We start from the raw sequence: 27,756 nt of genomic DNA on the forward strand, positions 1-27,756 counted from the left end.
GAAACGTAAGCATTGTTGGCCTACAATTTTAAACTGCCTGTTTGTCTCCAAAATTGTGTCTTGGTACCAACATCGCTGTCAGTCAGCCAGAAGATGCTGGTGCCTTTGTAAACGTCAGCACTAAGCAACAAAAAAATACCACTCATTAGAAACCAACACGGGATACCGCTTCAAAATGCGTTATCAGTCCTACAGATCTGTTTGTGTCAATCTCGAGTAGGAAGAGAAGAATTCCTGGCTCAGAGATAATAAGTTCTGGCATAGGCAAGGGCCGTCCGTGAATGGTGTCAGCAGCTTTTTTTTTATGTTCGTCACTACTCTCTACAAAACAGCCTCGAAGAATGTGTTGAATATATGTTTTTTTTTTTCTTTTTCTAGATACGCAAAGCGCATGAAAAGCAAATGAATGGCTCGGACGTTGACGTACTCGCGACTGGGAGTGTGCGATAGTGATTGCGACGCAGCAGTAAAAGAGAAGCCGACTGACAACTTTGAAGATAAACGGTGACAACTTTGAAGTTAAAAGGGTGGCACTTCTTGAAACTCACACATAGCACTAACGCCAAACAAGTGCCATCAGTCAAGCGCGTCACTATTGTCCGCGACAGTGAAGAACTAAAACCATGATTGAGACCTTCGATCCAGAGCTTTACGAACGTATTAGCGAAACTGTTAGGCGAAACAGCATCAAAGCTCTGGAAAGGACGACATTCAGAATTCCTTCTAGTAGGTGCCATCAGATCCTTGACATCGGCTGCGGCATCGGAGACTTTACGAGAGACGTGCTGCTTCACTGGAATCATCCATGCCGTAAGATTGTAGGCATCGACATATCCCAATCCATGTTGAACTACGCGAAAAGAAACTACGGACATCCAGATATCTGCTACGACGTCCTTGATGCGGGTTCCTCAGACGTGTCTGCGTTTCTCGACAAGCACGGCAAGTTTGACCGCATTTACTCGTTCTATTGCCTGCACTGGATCAGAGACCAAAAGGCAGTGTTCCGCAACATCGGCACGCTGCTGAAAGACGACGGGGAATGCCTCCTCGTGTTCTGTGCACAGTTCGTGTTCTACAAGGTGTGGCTGCAAATGACCAAAACGGAGGAACCATGGAAAGACATCATTGGTGTGAGTATTTATGTCCTTAATTATGCAAGCAACCTAAACTAAATATTATCTGCAGGCAAAATTTTACAGCACCCTACAAAAAATGTTCGAGACAGTGTCTGTCTCGAGCACGCACCGACCGCAAAACCCCTACTAACCTATCATAAACACCAACTCGTACTCGTCTGGTAACATTAGGGTCACCAGTTTGCCCTGATAGCTGAAGCTGCAGTCCCATCCAGTGTATTCCCCACACACGCCCTTGCTGGGTCAGGACAGAAATTCAGCACCGCATTCTTGTTATTAAATAGGTGTTGCCATAACACCCCTTTGAACGATAATAATCCGGTGCTAGGTCGCTGAGAGTCATGATACACTTTAAACTCAGTGAGAGAACAGTCACTCTCTTCTGTCTTGACGTCTTAATTCCTTTGATATGATCAATCTAAAACAGGGGCCTTCAAACCATGGCCCGCGGGCCACCATTCGGCCCTCAGAACTCTTCCAAACGGCTCGCGGCACCCGCACTCCTTTCTACGAAGCCCGGTTCGCGGCCCGTTTCCAACAGAGGCGATGCTACGGGCGCAAAATTAAGTACGCGTAAAAAAGAAATGGCGCCGCAATGAGCGCTCCTAAGGTGCAAACGAAGATACCAAAAGGAACGAGAGAAACATTACCTCAACGCGGGTTTTCTCTTCGTACTATTCATTGTACACTGTCATCACCATCATCGCCATTCTTATCCCCTGCTTCATATCACTGTAACTATGTTAATTCATTTGCGTTCTCGCGTGTCTTGTGCCTAGTATCCTCTGTCGTAACTCTTGCATATTGTCAGCATTACTTTTAACATTCTCATGAAGCTATAGCACACTGAGCGCATGCCAAGGTTTTGAAACGCTTTGATTTATGCTTGGTGAGGTTACTAGACCACAATTGTGTATCGTCATAATTGACTAAATACTTCATCTTAAATCGAACTATATGTATTCATTTGTCTTAGAATTTTTAATACTTATAACATTCGTTTCGTCATTTAAGTGCTCATTTAAGTTTATTTATTTACGTATTCCACCATTCTAAATACACATTTGTTTCTCCGCCGTCTAGACTTTGAGATATCTCTAATCCGACCACTTACCCAGAAATGTTTGCGAACAGCTAATCTAAAATTAAAAAAAGCTATTTTTAGAGCATTGGCAAATTTTGCCTCAATTGTCCGACTCCGCCACGATTCGTCATTCGTCAGTTCGGGACAAATTTGTTTATACGTCGAGTGGTTTTGTGGACTCCGCCCTTTTCTTGGTTGGTTGCCGTTTGCGACAATTAAGATTCTGAAACGCTTTTTTTTTCGGTAGATGGGGTGCAAAATAAGAAATTGGTCATATTGCTTTGCTGCAAACCGTTTAAGGAAGTAGAACGACAGAAAAAACTTTCACGCACTTTTCGTTAGGGACGTCGGCAAAAGCTGGTTACAAAGGGCGGTAATTATTCTACAAAACATACGCCTAACTTGTCGCTTTTCTCGAGCCACGTTTATTTAGTGGCTCTACATTGACCGATTGGCTCTCAACAAGTAAACGGCAAGATTTCGTTGTTGACGCTTCTATGTTACTTGTGCGCACAAAGCGACTCAGTGACTTCACTGTAGAGGTAACTATAGTTAGCGTCAACCATTTCGTGCGACATTTCCAAGGCCAGCGTACTCTCCGCAGCGCTGCAGCTCGCGCTGGTGCGAAAGTACTCGGCTTTATCTAGCGTCTTGTTCGCACGCGCTGTGAAATACTGTGCAGGAGTGCTGTGGAAGCTACACTAGTTTTGGTGACTTAAGGCTCTGTTATACTCCGACGTAACGCGTGCGCGCGTGCGAGCGCGTCACAGCGACGCCACGTCGGCGAAAACCCGACGCTCTATACTCCGGCGTCTTGGCGTAACCGACGCGACCGGCGGCGTTCGACGCAGCATAACCGCCTCGGCGCCAAAATGGAGCATGCCCTATTCCGCGCCGGCCGCGTCAGCGACGCCGGACCAGGATGCATCACGCGCTGGCTCCCAGTAGCCCTCGCGCGGGCAGCGCGGCGAATACGAGCAAAGCAGACGACAGGAGCACCACTCCGTATGGCGTCATGTTTGAAGAATCGGACTCGGTCGTCGAGAATCTGATCGAGGGAATTCGTCCTCACCCGTGTGTCTACGACACGAGGAAGCTTGAGTACCGTAGACCGTGCGCTTGACAAAGATGTACCGTATGTACATTGACCGCCTACGCTTGCGGCGCAGGTGGTGCACCAACAGTGCAAGCGCGAGTTTTCGTCGTGCAAGGTACGTCGACGCCTTCGCTCGAACTTGGCGCCCAAGAAGCGCGAGCATTTTTGTCTGCTATTTGAAACAAAAAGGAACCGGAAGTGACGCACTCTCACAGGAAACGTGCCCTCGTAGCCAGATTCTGCGCATGCGCCGCGCTGGCGACCCACCGACGCGCGCCGCGGGAGTCGCCAGGGCGGCCGGAGTATAGAGAGGTCGAATTTTCGACGCGCGCGGCGTGACCGACGTGACGTAGCCGACTTCGGCCAGCGTTCGCTTGCGCGCGCGTTACGTCGGAGTATAACAGGGCCTTTAGCACACAATAGTCGACGTCGAGAATACGGCCAGCTAGTTGCTCCGAAATTCGTGTTTTGTGCATCGAAACGCAAAAAGGGGCGCGTCAATCGAAGAATGACAAGGATAATACGTTGGGTGTGTGTGTGTGCGCGCTTACACGTTGATAAAACGAGCTGTTCTGCGTCTGTGTGTTTTTTTATCATTACTGCGAAAAGCGCTGTCGAGAAAGATAATACGCCTTTCGGCTTCTGTGCATTAACAGAGTTGGAGCACTGCGGACGCTAGGCTATAGCATTAGCAGTGCATCGCACAGTAGGTGACACCGAGTATAGACTTGCCAATTTTAGTGGCTCGAAAATTGCGTTATTTATTTATTTATTTATTTATTATACCCTTAGGGCCGAAGTATTACAGAGGGGGTGGGCAACGGAAGTACAAAAAACGCTGAAAATGGTTAGTCCGGCACAGATCATGAATAGTAACTTGTTAAAGCTTCTTTAAAGAGGACAAAATCGCCAATGGACGCAATGGGTGAGGGAAGGCCGTTCCAATCACGAGATGTTTTTGGGATGAAAGATTTGAAAAAAGAATTTGAAATGGAAGTGGGTATACCAACTTTGCAGCAGTGATCGAGGCGAGAGGATACGTAGATGGGAGCACTGATTAGTTGTTCTTTCAAGAGTGAATTGGCATAGTAAATTTTATGGAATAAACAGAGACGGGAGATAGTGCGACGAGTGGAAAGAGGGGGCAGAGAGAGACTAGCTTTCATGGATGTGACGCTTGATGTACGATGGTAGTTTGATAATATAAAAGGTGCTGACCGGTTTTGGATGGCTTCAAGCGCTGATATGAGGCTTTCTGTACCGGGATCCCAGACCGAGCATGCATAGTCAAGTTTTGGTCGCACCAGTGTATTATAAAGTAGTAATTTTAATGATGATGGAGCTAGAGAAAAGTTACGTCTTAAATATCCAAGCATGCGGTTACTGTTATTAACGATATATTCGGTGTGAGTTTTCCATGATAGGTCAGGAGAGATATGAACACCTAGATATTTGTAAGTTGATACGTTTTCAAGGATGTTATTTGATAGGAAGTAGTTAGGACAGAGTGCTGCTTTGCGAGAAATCCTCATTGTCTTACACTTCATAGTGTTTAGTTTCATGTGCCAAGCATCACACCAGGAAGAAATTGCATTTATATCAGATTGAATTATGTGTACGTCAGAGTCATTAGTAATTTCACGGTAAACAACGCAATCATCCGCAAATACGCTTATGGAGGAGGAAATGCTAGTAGGTAGGTCATTTATATATACTAAGAATAAGAGGGGGCCTAGGACAGAACCCTGTGGTACACCGGACTTAACGAGGGACGATGACGAGTTTTTGTTACTGACAGTTACAAATTGCGATCTGTTAGTGAGGAAACACTCTAACCAAGATAATATATATGGATCAATACTGAGTAGGCTAAGCTTGTATAGTAGTAGTTTATGTGTTACCTTATCGAAAGCCTTTGCAAAGTCCAGAAAGATGCAGTCAGTCTGAGATCCACGTTCCAGAGCCGAGTGGAGGTTGTGGGTGAAAACTAAAAGCTGAGTATCGCACGAGAAAGATTTGCGGAATCCATGTTGAAAAGGGCTAAAGAAGGAGTTGCACTCCAGGAAACGCGAGAGCTGTGAAGAAATTATGTGCTCCATGATTTTGCAGGGTACGCTAGTAAGAGATATTGGCCTGTAATTGAAAGGGGAGAAACGGTCACCAGCTTTGTGAATTGGAACAACCTTCCCTACCTTCCAGTCCTCGGGTAAGACGCCATGATCAAGTGATTGTTGAAACAAAGATGACAAGATGATTGAGGAGTACATTTTGGTATTTTTTAGAAATTTCGCGTTTATCTCGTCGACACCTGATGCCGACGACAGCTTGAGGTTTTCAATAATTTTAACAATACCGGGTGGATCAAACACAATTGGTAACATGGGCAAAAAATCAGAAGATGGTAGTACGGGATGGTTGGCACCTAAGAAATCACTAAAGACACTGATGAAACTTTCGTTGAAAGTCATAGCGCAATCTTCACCAGAAATCACCTCTCCGCCTGAATTTTTAAGTTGTATTAAATGTTTGTCGGCAGGGTTGACTAAGTTCCAAAACTGTTTTGGATTGTTAGTGAGCATTGAGGGTAATTTTATGCTGAAGAAGTTATATTTAGTTTCATCGACGGCCAATTTGTATACTTCAGCTGCCGAATGGTACGCGGCCCAGCGATCGGGAGACATTGATGATTTAGCTGCTCGAAACAAGCGCTTTTTCTTATTAGACAGCCTTTTTAAAGTCGTATTATACCAAGGTGATTTCGAGTTTGATTTGACAACACGACAGAGAATGTAGTTGGTGATCAATGAAGTAATTTTATCTTTGAACAGACACCAATTGCCTTCAACCGATCGTTCTGAAAAATTCTGCATATAAGAGCCCATGAATGTACATAGCTCGCGGTTTATGGATTCAAAGTCGGCTCTGGCGTAATCACGGATGTGTTTGACACAATCAGCAGGATTGTTCTTAGGACTTTTCAGGAAAAAATGCAAGGCTAAATGGTCGCTAAGACCTGGAAGATAAGAGATCGGCTCTACGAGGTCCTTAGACGTAGTTAAAATAAGATCAAGAACGTTGGATGCTGAGGACGTAATTCTCGTGGGCTCGGTTACTAATTGCGAAAGATTAAAATCTGCACAGAGATTTAGGAAATCGTTGCTTTCAGAAGAATAAGGCACGCAAATAGGAATATCTTGTGACCAGTTAATATTTGGGTAGTTAAAATCGCCAAAAATAAATAGCTGCGAGTTAGGAAACCTTGAAACAATCCCGCTAAGTGTGTCATGTAATAACTCCACAAAATTCTTAGCAAAGGTAGGTGGGCGGTAACATGCACAGACAACAATGTTTCTGTGACTTAGTTGGAAACGTACACACACAATTTCTAAGCTAGATGCTAAGTTAATATGGGATGACTCAATGTAATCAGCAACTGCAACCAGCACGCCTCCGCCCGTCCGCGAATCCCTATCATGCCGATAGGGATTCGCGGTTTGGTTCATCGAACCGTGTTTTAATCAATGCAGTAATGATTCGCATTACAACTGAAATGTAAGCTGCTCAAAATAGATGGCTCTTTTCGGCTTTGAATCTTGTGGGGATTGTGATCCCTCATCATTCTGTCGCGTCAGCGTTTTGGCGCGCCGTGGCGGCCGCGCTGGCGTAGCGAGAGGCGGCGCTGCTTACCACTGTGAGTGGCTTCCTCCTCTCCCCCCTTGGGGCGATTTCCGTAACGAACCCCCGCACAAAGGAGATCGACGTGTCGCTCCTTGATTGGCCACTTCGCCCCCGCCGTTATCTTAAAACCAGCGGACAGCAGTCTCGCTTCCTCTTCTTCCTGGGATTCGGCGGCGGCGACAACGGGGAACCTTACGGCGCACCGGTGAGCGTTTACCCCGTCCTTTGTACATTTGTGAACGACCGTTCGGCCGTGGGCGATCTCCACACCGACGGCGTTCACCAGCTTATAGCCGCTGTGTTGTTGTTATTTTGTTTCATTGTAAATAAACAGTTTATCACCGTTACCAACGTGACTGGTGTCTGTTTGCGCACAACGAGCAGCATGCCACGCGAGTACGAACCCGCTTCGCGGTAGAGCGTCTCGCCGCGAACGTGGTACTCCCGAAGGCAGTGGCCCTAAGAAGGACCACAATTTGGTTCACAAATGTACAAAGGACGGGGTAAACGCTCACCGGTGCGCCGTAAGGTTCCCCGTTGTCGCCGCCGCCGAATCCCAGGAAGAAGAGGAAGCGAGACTGCTGTCCGCTGGTTTTAAGATAACGGCGGGGGCGAAGTGGCCAATCAAGGAGCGACACGTCGATCTCCTTTGTGCGGGGGTTCGTTACGGAAATCGCCCCAAAGGGGGAGAGGAGGAAGCCACTCACAGTGGTAAGCAGCGCCGCCTCTCGCTACGCCAGCGCGGCCGCCACGGCGCGCCAAAACGCTGACGCGACAGAATGATGAGGGATCACAATCCCCACACTAATCTTTACTGCAGAAGTTGCAAGTATCATGTCTCGGAATCGCGGCAATTTGACGCTATATAGATCAAATATTTCCAGGTTTGAAGATCATCCGGAAATAAATAGGTCTTAGAGTGACTTTCGGGACCGGCTTTTTTAGGGCGCATATTCGTTCTACGTGCCCTAGCATCCTTCAAAAATGCAAAAAGAAATGGAAGCTGAAACAGTTCTGTACTTAAACAAAAACATTCAAATCATCTTAATTGGGCCTCTAGAGTCAGCAATATCGAGGTTTTTATTTTTTTATTTTTTAGTTGGGCTGCAGAAATTAATTTTCGATGTACCGCTGAAGCCCCTCGTTCCCCGGGTGTGACGTCACATTAGAATTTTCCTGCGTCTCCGCTCTCGCGCGTCTTTAGCGCCCATCAGAGGTATGCACGCGCATTCTTGCTGTTTGCAAAAAAGCCCGAAAGAGACGTTACGGAGCCAGTGCGGGGAAATATACCAGGCAAGCTTGCAATGGCACGGGCTGCCCACACGAGCGACACGGGCTTGGCGACTCCAAAATCAGAGTATGGCGTCACGACTTGTCAAAAATTTTTCATTTTTTTTTTTCGCGTTTAGTTGCATCTTTGAGAAAAGGAAACGTGATAATCAGCTTCACGGGATAGAAATCTGCTAGAATCAACCTCTATGCAATATTTTCAAAGTGGTTCAGCTTCCCTTTGAAATCATGGGCTGGTTTTTCTCCTGAAAAAACGCGGCCAGATATTGCTGAACCTACCTTTGCCCTCGAGAACCCACAGAAAAAAGAAATAAAAGGTGTATAAAATAGCTTAAACCAAACGATTTAATCAACGAGGTGCTCTGCGGGATGGAAACCTATACTGCATGTTGTTAGCTGGCATCTTAGGAAAGCGGACGAATTCTCTTAGTGCGCCCACTTATTTCATTAAATAAGACTAACTTGTTAATATTTTCATTATTCTTTTAAAAGTCGAGGCGTGATGTAAAATGTTGTTCAAAGCGTTCCTAAACACCCGGTTACGGTGTTTGCCACATGACATGTTTTGCGCGCTTCTTTTTGTTAAACTAAAAAGGAAGACCGCGAAATAGAAAAAGAAACCACTTGACAACGCGTCCTCGAGTCGCGCTAGCAGCGCTCTTAGATAAGTTCATCTTATGACACGTGCGCTGTACGAGACAAGGCTTCGTGCTGGGTAAGGTGCCAAATATAACCGCGGGAATCTGCTGCCGCAAAGCCCAGTCTCGGACAGTGCACCAGTGATAAGGGGGACCTCGTCTCTTCAGAGCGCATCTGAGAGCGCTGCAAGCGCGACGGGGTGCGCGTTCTTACGTGTCTTTGTTTTTTTTAATATTTCGGGGTTTTTTTACGTTAAAGAAAGCACCAAATAGACCAAAGCGTACCATGCTTAGCCATAGCCTCCTCTATACTCGCTACACCCGGCATTTGCACGACGAAGTGCTGGGTCGCATGTTTGGAGCGCGAGGATCTGGTAGCACAGAGCATTTCTCGGAAAACCTGGTTGTCAGCGCACAGCTTTTGCAGCGGCGAGGACCCGAAACATCGGTTTCAAACTCGACGAGAAAAGAAGCGGTAGCGCGACAATCGCGAGGAGCACGAGCGGACATTCCGTCGCTCGGGAGAAGTGTGTTTCGGCGTCTCGCTGCAGCGGGGTGCCCGTCCCGTGGCTCCCATCCGTTGTCTGGCGCTCTACTTTTGCAACTTTGGCGGCCGCGTCTCGTGGCAATCTGCCAGGCTTTGTGAGTATAGAGGAGGCTATGGCATAGCAAACGCCTTATTTGAGTGTTTCTCGATGCGTTGTACAGCGTTCCAATTCACAGGGACCATAAGCGAATAATTTAAAATTCAGTCGATTAGCCGCAATGAATTTAATGACTAGGCGCACTAAAAATATTTGTGCCCTTCCGGAGGCAACACACGGTTGATTTCCCTGCCGCACAAAGTTCCGTTTATTTTTTTTTTTGTTTGGTGGAAGTTGTTTGGGAGACCACATATAAGAGAAAACGTGCACGACATTTTTCCTCTTTAAACAGAGCTACCAAAAGTCCCGACAAATGAACCCTTTAGGTCTCTTCTAAAAAAAGGGAGTGTGACAAAATCTGCTCTCATGTAAAACAAAAAAAGCCAAGCATGATTTTATTTTGGGTTGTCTGGGATACTAACAATGCATAGGTTAATACTTAGCAACGATTAAGGTACGACCTTACATTATTTCTATAGGAGTCCCTTTAGTCCATCTGCTGTGAAAATGTTATTTGCCGTTTAATTTTATTCTACATTAATTGAACAAAACGCTGCATCCTGGAGTGTCGTGAGTGACATGCGCCGCAAGATGGTGGAAGTTCACTAGAGTTTAACAAGAAAAGGTCAACATTTTAATGAAGTTTACAGAATTCCACGCCTTAACTCTCGACAGGGAACAAGTCGTAAAGAAGCCATAATCAGCTTTTGCACAAAACTCCAGTGAACATGGGTTCGGGAGTTACACAACGCTTGAATGTTACTTCGCTGTATCCATTGCAACTCCAAGCCTCGCCACCATTTTCCTGGCTTCTTGTCATTCGGGTGGCTTCCTGCCACCGCTAACCAGAATAAGAAAAAAAATCACGATTAAGAAAATCAAAGAAACCAGATTTGTTATATATATATCGGATCTACTGCATATATAATATTTCTCAAGAAATAAGTGATTCTTCACCTTATATGTATATTTGAACCATCACAGATTGCTTGATATTTTTCATCAGTCACCGATAGCGATATGAAAGAAAAAAGTATTGATTTGTGATCACGCGTAAATATATCGCAGTGGGTATTTCCTTCCCCCCCCCCCCCCTCAACACACAGAGACATACAAAGACAACAACAAACACGACAGATTGTTACTTTTTTAGTTATTTTCTTCTTTACAATTTTGAAGGGAGGCAAGGTGAAAGTTACAATTATGCTTGATTTTTTGTATTTTTGTACACAAATTTCTAGGCTCTAATATATAGGTGAAAACATAAGCACTCAGAGTAATTTTTTCTTGAGAAAGAATGATGCATGGCCTAGGTTTTCTTTTGAGCTAGACTGGGGGATTGAGCACGCCAGCGAGCTGGGGAATACTAGGCAACATAGTGAAGATACGCTGTTGTGTTTTCGCGACTCAGCTTTCCGTTTTGCTGTTTCATTATTTTTTAGTGTCTCCCGATGCAGTATGTTACCTAAATAAATCCCCTATGGGATATTTCATTCCAGAAATATAAAATTCCAAACACCGCATCTTTGACGTTTTTGTAACTAGTTTTATAATGTTGTATAATAGGAGTCATAATACATTTTGGTTATAAAGCAAAATACGCCCATTTAGGCTTATATGTATTCTATAAAGTGGTACCGTTTTAGTTTGCACTGTTTTAACGAAATGATTTATATTAATTGTTACATTTCGTCGAATAATAAATTTAGCCATAACTTAAACACGGTTTACAAAAAAACAAACACGAAAAAACACCTTTTTTTATTTCTATTGTTCACAATAATGTTAACTTTCTGTTGCCATGATCAAAGTCCGCCCCTTTTAGTTCCATTTTGTTTAAAAGTGCTTAAACGCACAGTTGTAATCAAACTTAACTGACACGCTCAAGCGCGCGTCTTTTTCCGCGGGTCGCTATCCTGGCGGTAGCCGGTGGTACCAAACGTTTGCATGGCGGCGTGCCCATCACCAAGCGCTGGGAGAGCGCGGCAAGTCCTCAAATTTAGCGTGCACTGCTTGTTTTATGTTATTCTTGTCCTGAATCTTTAATCCGCACTTTACACTACCCAGATCATTTCCCGACACCAAAACTTCAATAGAGATAGAATAAAACTGATCTGATTATTTCGTATTTTCTACACATCTTGTTTAACGTTGTCTGATGCGATACCCACCGGAGCTCGGACTCCAGTATCGTAGCTAATTTTTGTTTTTGTTTTATTGGGGGGCGGGAGTTTACAAGCATGACATCCTCCTCTCCCCTTTGCCCAGTGACGAAGCAGGGTGAGTTCGGCAGTATACGGACGCTCACGCAAAGATTAGGGAGACGTTCTTGTGATAAAACAGGTAAAACTGAATCGTCATTTTTCAAAACGGAGCAGGCTTCCTTTACAGGAATACTGGTGTGGAGGCTTACTGTTCTACTGTCGTCGTAGTTGGGGCCCACCAACTTTAAAAGCTTCCTCACAGCGCACAACTCCCGCCGCTTTTTGAGGTAGCACTGCATTTCCGACGCGTGAAGGCCAAACAAAACACAAGGATAGCTATGGACCAGTGTCTGCTCTGTTCCATGGGCGCCGCCATGTTTGGTTATGCTGACGCAATGACCCGGTAGAAAAAAAAGAGGGGGTGGGCTGCGCCTTTCACGAGACTCCACTTTTTTTAGAAGTCTTTGCAGATATCGATGTGCAAGACTGTCGGAAAGACATAGTCACGAAGTCCTAGAACTACACCAATGCCAAGAGTGCTGTAAAGAGAAGAAACCTTGTTTTATGCGCAGCCCCTCTTTTCACAAGCGCCTGGGCTTTAGAATATTATTTCACAATTTTAGCTGGTGGCTAGGATTTCGGACACTGGTCTTAGGCAACCTGCAATACTGTTTGGTTTGGTGATATCTAGTGACTGAAGCAAGAAACATCGGGTATGCCTGGGAGTGGCAGCTGCATTGATTAAACGTGTGCTATTACTCTGGTGGCGCCGCTGTAGCCAAGTGTTCGAAGCAAGAAATAATGGGTAGGCCATGAAACCGTGATCGCATAACATGTAAGTACGGCGGAAGCTGTGGCCTGGCGGGCCAATCGGAACGTGACAACGTATCACCGGAGTGTATTTTTACTGTGAAGAAGTATCAGGCTTTTCCTTGCTTCCTGGCCCAATATGTGTGCGTTGCGCTCGCATACGGTAGCGGATATCGCAGCCGTCAGCACGCAATGTGGGCCTTATCGTTCACCAGTGTTGCGGAGTTGCCACTCCGGAGTTGGAATGATTTCGGAATCATTCCGCATTTTCACGACCCCGGAATGGAATGGAATGGCGACAACGTTGAAGGGAATGGAATGGGAATGGAATTAGGTGCCTTTTGCCCAGAATGGAATGGGAATGGAATGGGCACGGTTCTTCTTCTTTTTTTTTAGTGTTTACGGTTAGCTAATCCGAGCCAGTCAGTGAGTCAGTCGCTCAGAAATAAAATGAGCGGGAAACTGCTAGCCCGCGAGGAGCCCTAACAGACTTATACGCCAATAAAATGCAATACAAAAAAACAAGCAGCAAATGGGGAAAGGGGGGTAACGTGGCGCCTTTCACGGACGCGTAGGCGTCGGGCTTCGATGGCGTTACCAGAGAGCGAAACAAGAAACCAAGCACCAAGCAAAAGAAAAGGGAGCGGCAAAGAAAGAAACCGCCCATGCACAACTCCTCATCGTACTTCTTGTCATGCTTTTTTTGTTGTTGTTGCGACGGCTTGTAGAATGCACGCACGCGCACAGACTGAGGTCTGGGAGCGGAAGCGACTCGTAACTCGCAGAGCTCTTATAACTCGTTGACTTGGGCGCCGTTGAAAGATGGTCAGGTATTGTTTTCTTAAAGTTCGAGGCGCGTTGTTTAGCAGCCAGCCAGCCCTGCTGCCTTCCACGTTCATTCGTGCGCACCCCTTTTAAGTGCGAAAAGTGGGTTTCCTTCGGCACTAAAACAAAGCGAGATTCACTTCTCTCTTCTCCTCTTGCGCTTTGCTCCAAGGCTTGTTTTTTGTGCTGCACTTGTATTGTATGTCCGCCTATTACTTGGTCTTTGTTCCGATGCTTGTTTTCTGTGTTTTATGTTTTACTGGGTTGGGGTTACAAGCAAGCTAGCGGATTCCCGCTCATTTCCCTTGACTTTAGTCTCTGCATACTTTGTTTTACCTTGCTGCGGACGCTACGAGTCACCCTAGGCAATCCAGTACCGTGAGCGGGACTGCAGGGTGACGCAGCACTCAGAAAGCACTGGATTGGTTTCGATGGCTCTCGTGCTGTCTGTTGAGGTCCATCGTAAGGTGAAGTAGACTATCGTCGCCGCTCTTGGTGTGACCGAACTGACTAGACCTGCAGAAAGACCGTCCCTCGCCAGACGAGGTGCGACCGTTGCTGTGAGGGCAACTGAGAAGGAGAACTGGGTGGTAGCTGCCATTGAGGTTTTGGCTTCCGCGCGTCTCGGCTGTCCGGTCTGCATTCGTGCTCCTTGTCCTGGACCCTATTTGAGGCGGTGAGAAGTCAGTTCGATGGTGTTAATGAGGAAACACGGGGAATGTCAATTTGAACGGTGCGGTATTACCCCGTTAATTGTATCTTGATGTGAAGAGCTTTGTCAACGCTGACTTCCCGATTCGTCGCCACTACGCAAACAACCGACCCCGAGGTAGAAGAATGAATCGGTAGGTACCGTCTGCTGCCTGAACCCGCCACTCGATCAGTGCGAAGAGGAACATTACAATTCGGACGAGAAGACAAGATGAATACAGATTGAGTCATGGCATCGTAGAAGACATTTTTCTACATTAGTCACGAAGAAAATAAACAAGCTGCACGCTGTTTTGTTGCAGTTGTGCAACAAAACTATGCACGGTGCAGTCGGCGTATATCATCGAACTTTATTCGCCGTCTGAAGAGGAAACACGAGAATGAGTATGCGAAGGGTGGAAAAGGGCAGGCGAACGAGCCAAAAATTGAATTGAATACGATAAGAAATATCGAGATTCATAAAGCAAGCGTGAACTTGTGCGTTTTAAAACAGGTTTCGTGACATGGTCTATACGGTCCCTCGTGCTGCGCCGCAGGGTTGCATTTTGTCAGAGGATGTGTTCTGCCGCTGTGCATGGAGTCGCTTCCAGCAGTGTACTAGCCGTGTTGCTGTATTTGAAGTATACAGTAATATAGCTTATTCCTGCGCCACGCACAAACTGGATATTTTTTATGGTCTTATCAAACAAACACGTTGGCCGCGTATGTCTTGAAAGTCAAATGCAAAAAAAGTTAAAAACGAAAAAAAATGAGTGGATTTAAAGGGACCATGAAGGCAATTTTTTTTTTTTTTTTAAGAAGGTGTTTTCGGAAGCATTGGGGTCGTGGCATGCCACACAATTTTTTTTAGAACGTTGTGACTCTTATTTTTGTACCTGCAAATAAATCTGCGAAACCGAAACAAATATTCGGTTTTTTTCCATTTTTCGCCTCTGGAAAGAGAAGTGACGTCAGGGAGCACTGTCGGCATCGGTAGGATTTAGTGCACACTCAGTGTGGTTCCCGTGGTTCGCTCTAGTGCATGGCGGTCTGTGAAGAAAACTTGGAAGAAATGAACGACAACGCCGCGCTCGCAAACGAGTTTGAGCTCCCGTTCAGCGACCTCACGCCGACTGAACGGGAGATGCTGCTAAGGACGCAGAACTCTGGATTGGCGCTTTACGAGGGCGCCCTAGACCTACCACCAACTCCCCGGTCGCCGCCTACAAAGCGACTCCCCGCCCCGCTTTTACCCAGACTCCGGCTGACGTGAAGGTGCTGCTCAGAGTCTTCTGGTCGGAAATGCAACGAACAAATCCTGACACCGCTGTCCACAGCTCTACGCAAGACGACGGCGCGCAACCAAATGCTGCGCGTTGCTGCATCAGTCGGCAGTTTATGCAAACTAACGTCGCCCGATCGACCGCACGTCTTTAGCCGACCTTTCGCGCAACCTACTACTGCACATAAACGCGGCATGATTGGTGAGACACCAGTTCGCAAAGTGAACACGAGACGACGCACGAAACCAAAATCAAAAGTCCGCCGCCCCCGGCGATCGTACCTTTTTTTTTTTTGTTCTCCATGGTTGCTCGATGCTTTTTACGCGCCCGAGGTAGCAGTGCGGGATGCGTTCAACCAGTGACAAACGGAGCGATCGCTTCAGATTATGATTTTATACACGGTATGAAACCTATTAATTCCCAAGTACAACTTCAAAATATTATCCAACGTTCAAATAAACTTTTTTCATCACATCTCACCACCGAAATCGAAACCAAGAGCGCGTCTATCTTTTGAACCAATCGCCAGACGAGGAGCCCGTTGTCGTCACTCTTCGGCGCACTCTAGTTCACCTTTCTGCCGCAGCCTCGGTGGGGTCTCGGGCATCGTTCCCGGCGCCATTATTACCGCGCCTGTTTGCTCGATGGGTGCGGCACCCAAACTTCTATTCGGGCTAGAACTTGGTCAACAGTATCTGAGACGTGCCTGCCATTCATTTCAATCGTCGAATAAAACTTCGAAATTGCCTTCATAGTCCCTTTAAGTTTTGCTGTTTGTTGCGAGCGACGTGGTCGCGAGACCGATGTCTTAAACAAGCATTGACATATCAAGGGGCTTTCTCGATGTTTGCAGTACATTGTAAATAAAGACTTTCTGCCACCAGCGGTTCGCGTAGTAAAAATCAGTGCTTTTATGAGGAATATAGCTTTTTTTTTATTTATTGCCATTATTTCTGCATTTGATAATGTCAGCTTTATGCTGCTTATGCCGGCAACAAAATGTAGCTGTCAAGTGCCAATTTTTACGTTTAGGAATTGGAGGAATGGAATGGAGCGACTCAGCCATTCCAGGAGTGGGAATGCGCCCAGTGTCGCCATTCCTAGGAGTTGAAAGGAATGGAATTATCGAAAACTCTAATTCCCCGGAATGGAATTGGAATGGAATGAGGGTGCCCATTCCGCAACACTGTCGTTCACCCTTCGTCAAGTTACACTGAGGCAGGGTATAGCCTTGGGTTCTCTCTCTACTGGCGCCACCTGGCTCTTAGCGGCAGGCTATACTGTCACAAAAAAGTGAAACGGCAAAAAAAAAAAAAAAAGTCTCCACGCTGAAACTTTGGGGCAACCGTCGTCCGTGCACACACACTGTACACCGCGAAAACTTTTTTTTTTTTGCATTTCCAAAGAAATGAGGAGAGCCCGCGAACAGCTTTATTAAGCACTCAAAATGGGAGCGGGAACGCGTGCCTGTACCTTCCACTGCATTGCCAAGAAAGGTTGTCGCGGAGTTTTCTTTTATAGGGGTCCATATACAGGGAGAGGGTAATTCTTAACAGCCACAAAACCAAAATCTATTATCTATTAGAGGATTAACAAATTCTAGCTACAGAACAAGATGCCGAAGGAAAGAGAGTCCTATTTTCGCTAGGCCGCTTTATCTTGCAGTGTGCTCCAAAGGCAGGCAGCGGCATAACCTCGGGGCGATTGAAAGTTGTCAGTCCGAACTCGTTTTTCCGCCACTCGGAGAAATGCCATCACACACAACAGACAAACACGCAAACCACACGCCGAACTTGAATACCCTTGCGCCTATGTGTAGTGAGAATATGAGGGCTCTTCAGAGTTTCTGATGTTCCGTGAAACGAAAAGATTAATCTAATAACGAATTGCATCGGATGTCAGCTCAACATACAAAGCAGAAAGCAAGACGGATTTCATTGCATCCGTGAGCGACCATCGACACGGGCGTCTCGATGGAGGGAAATTCCACGAAGTGAGGGAAACGTCGCAGAAATAGAGAAATTTCGGGCTTCCAATGAAAGAGGGAGAAACGTGAAACGCACGTCACGTCTGCACTACCGGCAGTCGCCCTCTGTCCGGAGGCCCCATTCCCAACGTCACTTGTCTCCTCAAGATCCTAGCTACTCTGCGCGTAACAACGGCAAAAGCTGAGCGCTCGTTCTCTTCATAGCAACGGTTGAAAACATACCTGAGAGCGTCCACTTCAAATAAGCGACTGCTCGGTGCAGTGCTTCTGAATGTTCCCCGCGACATTGAACTTCAAGCGGAAGACATCCTGGATATTCTTTGCCGTGAATGCAGGCGGCTGCGTCTTAATATGTAGGTGCTTGGCATAAATGCAATGATCAAGAGAGCCTCTAAATTGCTTTCTGAAATAACTAGTCACAGCTACTTTTTTATTCGCGGTAATTCCTACTCGAAAGCACGTAATTCTGGCCTGTACATTAGGTGTGCGCGAGCGCATGCAGCGCCACCCGTTGCTCAAAGTGCAAGTGCTTTTACAATTCATTTAATATTCCTTACATCGCTGACATTGTTTTATATTATAACCATGTATGCGTTTTATTATATCTACTTTAGTTTTATTTAATTATGTATTTTAGTGAGGATAGTTTCGTGCACTTTGCCTTGAAATTGCTATCATTTACCCCACAAATGTTTCGAAATATCCGTTCTCTATATATCTGAGATCAAGTTCCTCAACCCACCAAATAAGCATGAATGAAGACATATTGACCATTTGTTTTTATTCCAGCCTTTTCTATCCCACAAACATCCCTCCCGAAAGCATATAAGCTCCGTGCCCCGTGCAAGACCGACTGCGTGAGCAGGGTAGCGAGCGGGCCCAGTGGCACCGGGGATGGGGAGCTTTGGCATTTTGGTGGGGGAGTGGGGGTTCAACCTCCGACCCCCCCCACACACACACACACCGCCCCGCTCTCCAAAATGGCCTCGCCGCTACGTGAGCAAGTGATACCATGGGCTGCCCTTACGCTGTACAGGGGCTTAGAGCGATAAACTGGCACCTCAAAGTGACCCCCACGCGGCCGCCGCTATGTTGCACAATTTTGACCACAAGACATGTGTCTTTATAGTTTTACGTCTCGATTTCAACAAAGCACCACGCACAGATAACTGCTTATTGAGCTTTAATAACAGTACCGACGAGATAGGTTATGCTTTTGTATTAAGTACAAAATGTGCTAAGCCAGTATGTAGAGGGGCGAAATAAAGCGCTCGAGAGTGAAAGTGAGATGGATAGAGAAAACTTTTATTTCGCTTGATATCCAAAGCTTCCGTTTCTATTTTTTTTTAACTATTCATTATTAAGCGTGGTTTTGACATGTCGAACAGGGGGGGGGGGGGGGGGGGGCAGACCGTCCACGTTGTCCAAGTCTGACGGAGGTGGAGGGAAGGGAGGTGTGGAAGAACTAGATTACGCGGTGTATGGGCGTTGGGGCAGTCCAACAAACAGTGTATGCTTAATGAATGATCTGTCCAATTTGTGTATGCTCCTCGGCAAGGGCGTCCTTAGATGAAGTGAGTTTAGTGTGGCGTCATGGTGGTATGTATTTGTTCACGTCCAATAAAGATAGTCATACCATCTGAATATGAATGAGGGAGGGTGTAAAAGTGGTGGTATGTTGTCTGAGTTCGAGCAGCAGGGTTGTACGTTCCTTGTGCATTTGTTTATCGTGTTCTTTTGGGTCATAGGGTTCGGACTAGAGGGTGGGAGGTCGTGGATTAGAATTAGCTCGTGACAGCTTGTGCACTTTTTGATTTCCTCCCAGGCCCTCTTGACCCGGTTACCATCCTATATTGGTGTGTAGCTGCAGGTCTGCGTGAAGTGTCTTTGTGCAGAGTGAAACAAGGAGACGCCAGGCTCTTTAAATCAACCGGTAAATTTGGTTTCTTAACCTATCGCGCTACGACTTTGTGCAGCGTTGCCCACAGATGGTGCATTCTTTTTTTGTAAAATTTGCAAAGAGTGAACTTACCTGAGGAAAAACTAAAGAAAGAAAAAGGCTTCGCTCCTATGGAAACGCAGCGACGCCACCGGTCTGCAAAGAAGACGGCGCCGTTTCGCACGGGAGACAAGAGATGGCGCAAGCGGTCGCGACGCCAACTGCCGCCAACGAACGAGCAGACGAGAGCCGCCCTTTTGCAGACAAGGAACTGCAGTTCCTTGCTGTTACCGTGGCTGTCTTTTTTGTTTCTGCGACTGTCGCCGCTTGCGTAACGCGCGCCGTTTTTGAGTCGAAAAGATTTGTTGCGCCATCTCTTGTCTCCGGTGCGAAACGGCGCCGTGTTCTTTGCAGACCAGTGGCGTCGCTGCGTTTCCATAGGAGCTAAGCCTTTTTCTTTCTTTAGTTTTTCCTCAGGCAAGTTCGCTCTTTGCAAATTTTACAAAAAAAAAAAAAAAGAAAGCACCATCTGTGGGCAACGCTGCACAAAGTCGTAGCGCGATAGGTTAAGAAACCGAATTTTCCGGTTGATTTAAAGAGCTTGGCGTCTCCTTGTTTCGCCCTGTAGTAGGGAGTGTATATGGAGATGTAGGTCATTGTTTCGAGAGCAGCGGCACTCTCCCTGGATGTCTGTGCGGATAAAAATTGTATCGGTAGACTGGGTATGTTTTGTGATGGCTTCGGCGAGGGCGAGTATTTCTACGGCCGTTGGGGAGGGGACTCCTTCGTGTTCATGGGACGAAGATAATCGGGTTCTGATCACTGCAGTTCTGCTCCTGGTGGCTGTTGTGGCTCGCGTCCGTGTAGCTCACATGTGTCTATGATAGGATGCGTGAGAGTACCCGGCGGGTATGAGCCTCACGGCAGGGTTCGTTGTATATTTATTTATTTATTTTATTTACAATAAAACTACTACCCCCATTCGAGATTTTTGTAGGGTGGTACATCATACAGAAATATTTTTTTATTACACGTTTGCAGATAATTTTATGCAAGCCTATGTCGACAGGTGCGCTTCCAAGTTAATAAGACAATGTCCTACACTAGTGGAATGTACAATGTTTCGCGGCAAGTGATTCCAACCGTTGATACCTCGGGCGAAAAATGAATATTTGAAGCAATAATTATGGGTTGATAGGTCTTCGTAAAGTTTACATCTTATTAGCCGTTTACTAGTACGGGTTAGGTAATTTTCTGTAGCAATGTTGAAGTTGGTGTTAGCTAAATCATATAGAAACTTGAGCGTTGCAATTTTTTCCCTTTTTTCTAGTGACAAGAGTTTCACTTGCTTACATAGATCGGAGGGAGGATCATGCGAACTATATGTGTTACATATAAACCTTGCTGCCATTCTTCCTCTTCTTTCTAACTTGCTAACACCAGAGGCCGTGTATGAGATCCAGACGACGTTGGCGTACTCGAGCATAGGGCGGACTAGTGTTTTGTAAGGCTAAAAATTTTGTCTCAGTTCATCCACTTTTTAAGGTTCTTTCTAGAAAATTAAATTTGTTTAACGCTTTTTGAGTTACCGTGTCAATGTACAAGTTCCAACGGAGGTCATAACCTTTATGCAAGCCAAGGTGCTTGTACTTTTTGACTTTCGCCAGGGGCTATTGTTTACGTGATACGAAAACGATTTGGGTGGCTTTTGTCATTTATGGTCATAGATACAGTTTTATCTAAATTTAATATCTGCCAGTCGTGACACCATTGTATAATATGTTGAAGTGCACTGTTAAAGTTGATTTGATCCTGTTCGTTGTTGATTAGCCAGTAGAGTGTTCAATCGTCAGCAAAAAGACGGATTTTACATTAACGTTTTCAATTATGTCATTTATGTAAATCAGAAACAGGAAGCATGTTCCGTGGAATAGAGAGGACTGTTGTGCGTTGGAGCGAGTCCCAGGGTGGGGGCGGGTGTGGGAGGGGCGAAAGTCTGGATGTGTTGTATTGTTGATGAGCGAGAATCTAGCGCCCGTGTTGCGAAGTTACCAAAGGCCCTGCCACACTGAGACAACACGATGACAACAGCAACACAACACGTTGTTCAATAGTCGGGCAATTTGTTGCCTGATCTCCATGTTGTCTGACAAACTTGTCACATCGCGGCAACAGTAGTACAACATGGACGGCAACGAAAATGCTGCCTCGGTATGACAGCTTTCGGCATAAAATACATCAGCAACTAGTGTTGGACAAAACGTGTTGCCTTGATCACTGGCTCAGCGAATTTCGAAGCGGCAGCACGACACCACACATAGCTTCGACGGCAGAGCTATTTCCCTATTAATAACGCATTGCTTAAATGAAGGCTTGGAAAAAGTTATTTAATGGTAATTCAGGCTGGCGTGCAGCTAAAATAATTTGACGAATGTTTCTTCTGCGTAATTACGGAAAGCGATTATCCTCGATATGGTCGCGGCTATGGCCGTGAACTTTCAAAGTAGTAATTATAATGCAATTAAATTTATGTTTTCCTTTAGATTAGATTTATGTTTGTCCTTTGTCCCCCTTGTTCCCCTTCTCCAGGGATTATTTTCATCATCTTTCAGAGTAGTGTTGAAATTAGACCTGCTGAGAGGCTAGCTCACATTACTGCAAGTGAAATAAAATGGCATGCCTACTCACCCGCTAAACAAGTATAAAAAATAATCGCCTGGGACTTGGAAACAGTCGCTACAAGACACCTGATTTGTTTAAAAAATCTCCAGGTGCGTTTTGGGGAATGAATTGATCACATAACAGGCGGTGGGAAAATAGACAGCGTTGAGAAATATTCCTTTCACCGATTGTTATGCAGGCCGAACATGTCGGTGTCGTCGTGTTTAAGCACTTTCAGTTCAGCTCGACATCATGCAAAAAAAGGCGCTTTTGAGTGCTGCCGGTACGAACTCATTTTTACAGTAGAATTGGGAATAGCAGGAAAGAAAGAACCGGACAGAAACACTTCATACGGTGGCGGAAATCCCCAATCGTATATCAGCGATCTCACTTTCCTTGATTAAGGCTATCCGCCTTGTCAGCGAATGAAGAATATGTTGATAAATGAAAGGTGTAAAATGCTCCCCGTGCCAAGTTTTCTAATCACAGTCACTGGTTGATGTCGTCCCGTGGTAATTTCCGGCCCTTCGAACGCAGTAGCACTTTTTAGAGTCACATTTCCAGCGGCGCTGCGCCACACACGAACACAGGTAAACAATCAAGATGGCGGAGCGTTCCCCGCGTTGTCCCCGCCGTCAGCGTGGTGTGACAGGGTGGTCAAACAACAAATCGGCCATTACGGTTGCCGGGTAGCATGAATATTGTGGGGTTTGACTTACCTCACTGCACCACGAGGTCGATCCCACTCCGTATCTGGATGTTGAGGACTGCTACGGCCGGGTTCGTCCGAAGGCTGCCGTGGGCTTGGAGGAGAGGAATCACTCCGAAAAACAGATACTGAAGAAACGGGTTTATTTGGCTTCTGTGCCACCACGCTGTGCCCGTCGGCAAAACTAATATATAAAGGGAACGGTAATGTGTCGGCGCTGTCGTATTAGACAGATTCACCTGGAGGGTGCCCCCGCTGCCGTATTAGGCAGATTCGTGGGACAAGGTGCAAGCGCAAAAAGAAAGAGGCTCACGACGAGAGCTTCCCCCAAAACGAAAGTCCCGGCCGCCGTTTGCGGGCCGCTTATCTATCCAGCGGAAAGCGAACGCGACCGGGATAGGTAGTGTGGCTTATCCCGCAGATGGGCCGCGTCCACAATCATTTCCAAAGGGTGCGGCGGAGGCACATTCACCCAATTTAACTTGGGCCCAGACGGAAGAAAGAATGTTGAGCGTTTTTCGAACGTCCCTTGGCATGCCAGTTACGGGCGACTCTATTGTTCCGGCTCATCGTCTCGGAAGATTCTATCACGAAAAATGCCGACCTATAATTATAAAATTTTCGTCATTTAAACTGCGGGACCAGATCCTGATGGCAAGACAAGCATTAAAAACGCACCGTATTACGGTTAGCGAAGACTTTTCGCTTGCTACGCGTAATGCGAGAAGAAGACTGTTAGAATTTGGTAAATCTAACGGAGGAACGTTTAAGCTTAGCCGCAACAAGCTGCACATTAACAACCGGTGTTACGCTTTCAACTCGACAAATGACGAAGTCTACAAGCTAGGTCCTTCTAGTTTGCCTATTGTTTCTCCCGCACAGCCGACAATTCCCCAGACACAGTCATCTCTTACTCAAGATTCCGCTGAGGCGCGCTCGCCAACGTAGGATTTGTCGAGGGGTAGAGCTAGGCTGTCACAGTTTTCCGACGTCTCTGTTTTGTTTACTAAAATAAGGAGTGTAATAAAAAAGCGTGATGAATTGTGTTCCATCATTGATACTACCGATGCTGATGTTGTTGTTCTAACCGAAACATGGCTTTCTGGGAGGATACGGAACCGTGAACTGTTTGATGGTTCAAAAAAGTTCAATGTGTATCGGAACGATAGACAGGACAGGTGTGGCGGTGGCGTCCTGATTGCAATTGCTGACCATATTAAATCTTTTTCATTAAACATTGCGTGCGATATAGAACTAACCTGGGTCGGCCTTGTTTTGAACCATAAGAAGTGGATCATGGGAGTATGTTATCGGCCACCCCCATCTTCGTCGTCATTTGTTGAGACTTTGCATAACGCCATTAACAGAATAGTGATGCGGTATCCCAGCGCACCCATCTTCCTTCTGGGTGACTTCAATTTTCCCGCTATATCATGGTCAGATGACGTTTATTGTATGAATGCACACACTACAGAGTGTAATTCGTTCATTAACTTGTGTCTCGATTTTAACCTGTCGCAATTAGTTCTTCATCACACCAGAGTGTCTCCGACGACAGCAAGTGTTTTAGATCTAATATTGGCTACTCACCCTGAACATGCAAGTGACATAACGTATCTTCCAGGGATGAGTGATCACTCTATGTTACATTTTCATTTCAAAACGTCGGTATCTAGGCCGACTGACCAACGAAAGAAAATACGCAATTACAGTAGAGCGAATTTTGATCAGATCAACAATGATCTTGCGGTTTTCTTTGACCAGTATTTGACAGACTTTTTGGGGTGCTCTGTTGACGAAAACTGGAATTTGTATAAAGATAAGGTAACGTCCCTTATCAACAAATACGTGCCGCTCCGAAATATACTTGAGAATAATCAGTCACCTTGGTTCACGAAAGCTCTGAAGAGACTGTCAAATAAAAAAAAAGCGCTTGTACCGTGCGGCCAAGTTTTCCCAGTGTGAGCGTCGCTGGGCCGCATATCACAATTCTGTAGAAGTGTACAAAAAAGCGATTAAAGGCGCTAAATCTCACTTTTTCACACATAGTCTTCCAGACATGTTGGTAAATAACCCCATTAAATTTTGGAATACTGTTAACAAAAAGGACCGTTTTTCAATTTCTCTTACAACTTCTAGTGGTGACAGCGTGCCCAGTGACGAATGTGCTAATGTCTTAAATAGTATATTTATGGAATCTTTCTCCGATATTCGCAACATAACTTACCCTTCGATGAGCTGTTCCTGTTATCTGCCAATGGATTCTATCTTTGTTGATCCTGCTGGTATTGCAAAAATTATAGATGAACTGAAGTTATCATCCTCATCAGGAGTGGACGGAATTAATTCCAAGTTTTTAAAAAACACTAAACTATACTCATCTCTTATTCTCTCAAAATTGTTTGAATAGTCGCTTCAAGATGGTATTTTACCTTGTGATTTGGCGAGTGGGGAAGGTGGTTCCAATTCCGAAAGGTGGCGATGAGTATTCCCCTAACAATTATCCTCCCATTTCATTATCCAGCATACCATGTAAACTTCTGGAACACGTTATCTTTTCCCAACTCGTACATTTCCTAGAGTCGAATAATTTTTTCACCTAAGCACAGCACGGATTTCGTAAATCATTATCTTGTGATACTCAGCTCCTATCCTTCACTCATGACATTCATTCTATTCTTGACCGAGGCTCCCAGGTGGACTGCATTTTCTTAGATTTCGCCAAGGCATTCGATAAGGTGTGTCACGAGCTATTGCTGTTAAAACTTTCAAAACTTAACATTGACCCTAACGTTCTCGCATGGATTCGGTCTTTTCTAAATAACCGTTCACAATTTGTAACAATTAACAACGAAAATTCTCCTCCTGTGTCTGTGAATTCTGGAGTTCCTCTAGGGTCGGTTTTAGGCCCACTACTATTTTTAATCTATATTAACGATCTTCCCATTAATGTGTCTTCATCCGTTTGTCTCTTTGCCGATGACTGTGTAATTTACCGTGAAATCTGTCACGATTCTGACCTGTCTACACTTCAGTCTGATATTAACTCTGTCTCTCGTTGGTGTGAATTAGGGCTAATGAAACTAAACACTAGTAAATGTAAACAGATGAGAGTGTCCCGCAAGCCTAACAACAGTCCCTGTTACCACCTAGATGGCAACCTCTTGGAGCAAGTGGCAACGTACAAGTACCTTGGTGTTCACTTAACAAATAACCTTTCATGGAAACCCCACATTCAGTATGTTACTACCCGTGCTAACTGCATGTTGGGCTACTTAAAACGCAACTTTTCATTGGCACCTATTTCACTAAAATTGATGCTCTACAAAACATTAATCAGGCCTAAATTAGAATATGCAGCCTCCATCTGGGATCCCGGTCACGATACTCTAATCACTGCATTGGAATCCATTCAGAATAGGTCAGCCCGTTTCATTCTTTCCAACTACCATCGTACTGCTAGTGTCACATCAATGAAAAATAGTTTATGTTTACCACTTCTCTCCTTGCGACGTAAAATTTCACGCCTATGTCTATTTCATAAAATGTATTTTCATAACCCTCTCCTACGCAATCGGATGGTTACTCCCCCCTTTTACATTTCATCCCGTCTTGACCATCAGCATAAAGTTGGAGTTCCAAGTTCGTTTACCACAACATTTCAATCTTCGTTTTTACCTCGCACAGCCGAGGAGTGGAACCACCTCCCCGGTTTGATTGCTACTATAGCTGATACTAACTTGCTTAGAAATTCCATCACTAGCTATTTTAGCAGTGACCCATGACCTTTTATTATTATTATTCTTTGTTTGTTGTATATTTAATATTGTTGACTTGAGTGAATGATACCTGTGTCTGTGATTAGATGTACATACGCAAATCGAGGGACTCCTAGGGCCCGTCGCGTGCAATTACAAACTACGGTTTCCAGCTTATGTGTTTGGGTACAAGTTAGTTTAATATATGGGAGGTGACACATGACTCTTGTGTAGACGAGCGCCTCGATGGCCTTGCGGAGCTCATGCTCCCTGAGGTCTCGACTTTGTCTCCTAAGGCGCCTGGGTATGTTGTGCATCTGGTTAATTTGGTGTATGATGCGTCCAATTCATGCATTGGTTTTCCCATTCTATTAGAGATGAAAGCCGAAAACTTTAACGGTTTGCTTTCGTGGGATGTGTCTGCCATCTATGTGGAGGTGCATGAGGTCTTTATATGTTTCGGTTTTCTTGCCTGTATTATTGGTAAAAACGACATACTCGGACTTGTCGGGTGAGCAGGTGAGGAGTATAGTCTGAACGTACTGGTTGTATGGTATTGAGGCCTGCCCGTATGGTCTGTTCCTGTTCCGCCGTTCAGCTTGTATATCTCCAGATGGCTATGTCGTTTGCCTATAAATTGTGTTGTGGGTCGGGGATGGTTGCAATAGCGTGCGTTGGGTATCTTAGGGCCAAATTAAAAAAAAGAATGGGAGAGAGCATGGCTTTTTGAGGCACACCCACGGTGAGTGTATATTTTTGGGAAATGTAGCCTACTGATGAAAACAATTTGTCATTAATCTGACTGGGGGACCGGTCGACCCGTGTGAATTTAACGGGTCGACCGCTTACCATATCAAACGGGTACCATATCAAACGCGGTAGCCGTTCGATATGGTACCCGTTTGATACGGGCGCCCTTTCGACATGGCACGTGACCACACATTTGAACGTGCCCTTTGAATATTCAGCCAAATATTTCGTTCGCCCTTCATGGGCACCGTCTGAAAGGTTGGATATTTAAAACCTATTCAATACGTCCTAAACCTGATTAATATATTTAAACATAGCGAAATCCTGCAAAAATGCGTACTCGCACAATTGTTTGCAATAAGGCAGGAAAAAATATATTGTTTTAAACTCCCAGAACCGGTTCCGTAGACACGTACCAACGGGCAAGCGATCTGCGAAACGTGAAGAGGTTCTACTAAGCTTTTTTACAGCTCAGAAAACTGCAAGGCGAACAAGAACCCAGGTACTTCTAGGCTGTAGTGTCTATCTTCCCGGCAGCCGGAAAAATATTTCCCCTAAATTCTACCGGCTA

General features: G+C 45.5%; 1 protein-coding gene across 2 annotated transcripts in view; it reads left to right on the forward strand.

Moving 5' to 3' along the window:
• Window positions 1-362: 362 nt before the first annotated feature.
• The window catches only part of LOC120843437 (juvenile hormone acid O-methyltransferase), a 39,549-nt gene continuing 12,155 nt past the window's right edge, over window positions 363-27,756 (forward strand). For both annotated transcript variants that reach the window (XM_040214808.2, XM_040214809.2), the window contains exon 1: window positions 363-1,133. In XM_040214808.2, the coding sequence (XP_040070742.2) occupies window positions 624-1,133 (510 nt within the window). In that variant the 5' untranslated portion in view covers window positions 363-623. The remainder of the gene's footprint in view (window positions 1,134-27,756) is intronic.

The sequence above is a fragment of the Ixodes scapularis genome, unplaced genomic scaffold (genome assembly GCF_016920785.2).
Source record: "Ixodes scapularis isolate PalLabHiFi unplaced genomic scaffold, ASM1692078v2 PGA_scaffold3__209_contigs__length_174095766, whole genome shotgun sequence".
NCBI classification, from domain to species: Eukaryota; Metazoa; Arthropoda; class Arachnida; order Ixodida; family Ixodidae; genus Ixodes; species Ixodes scapularis.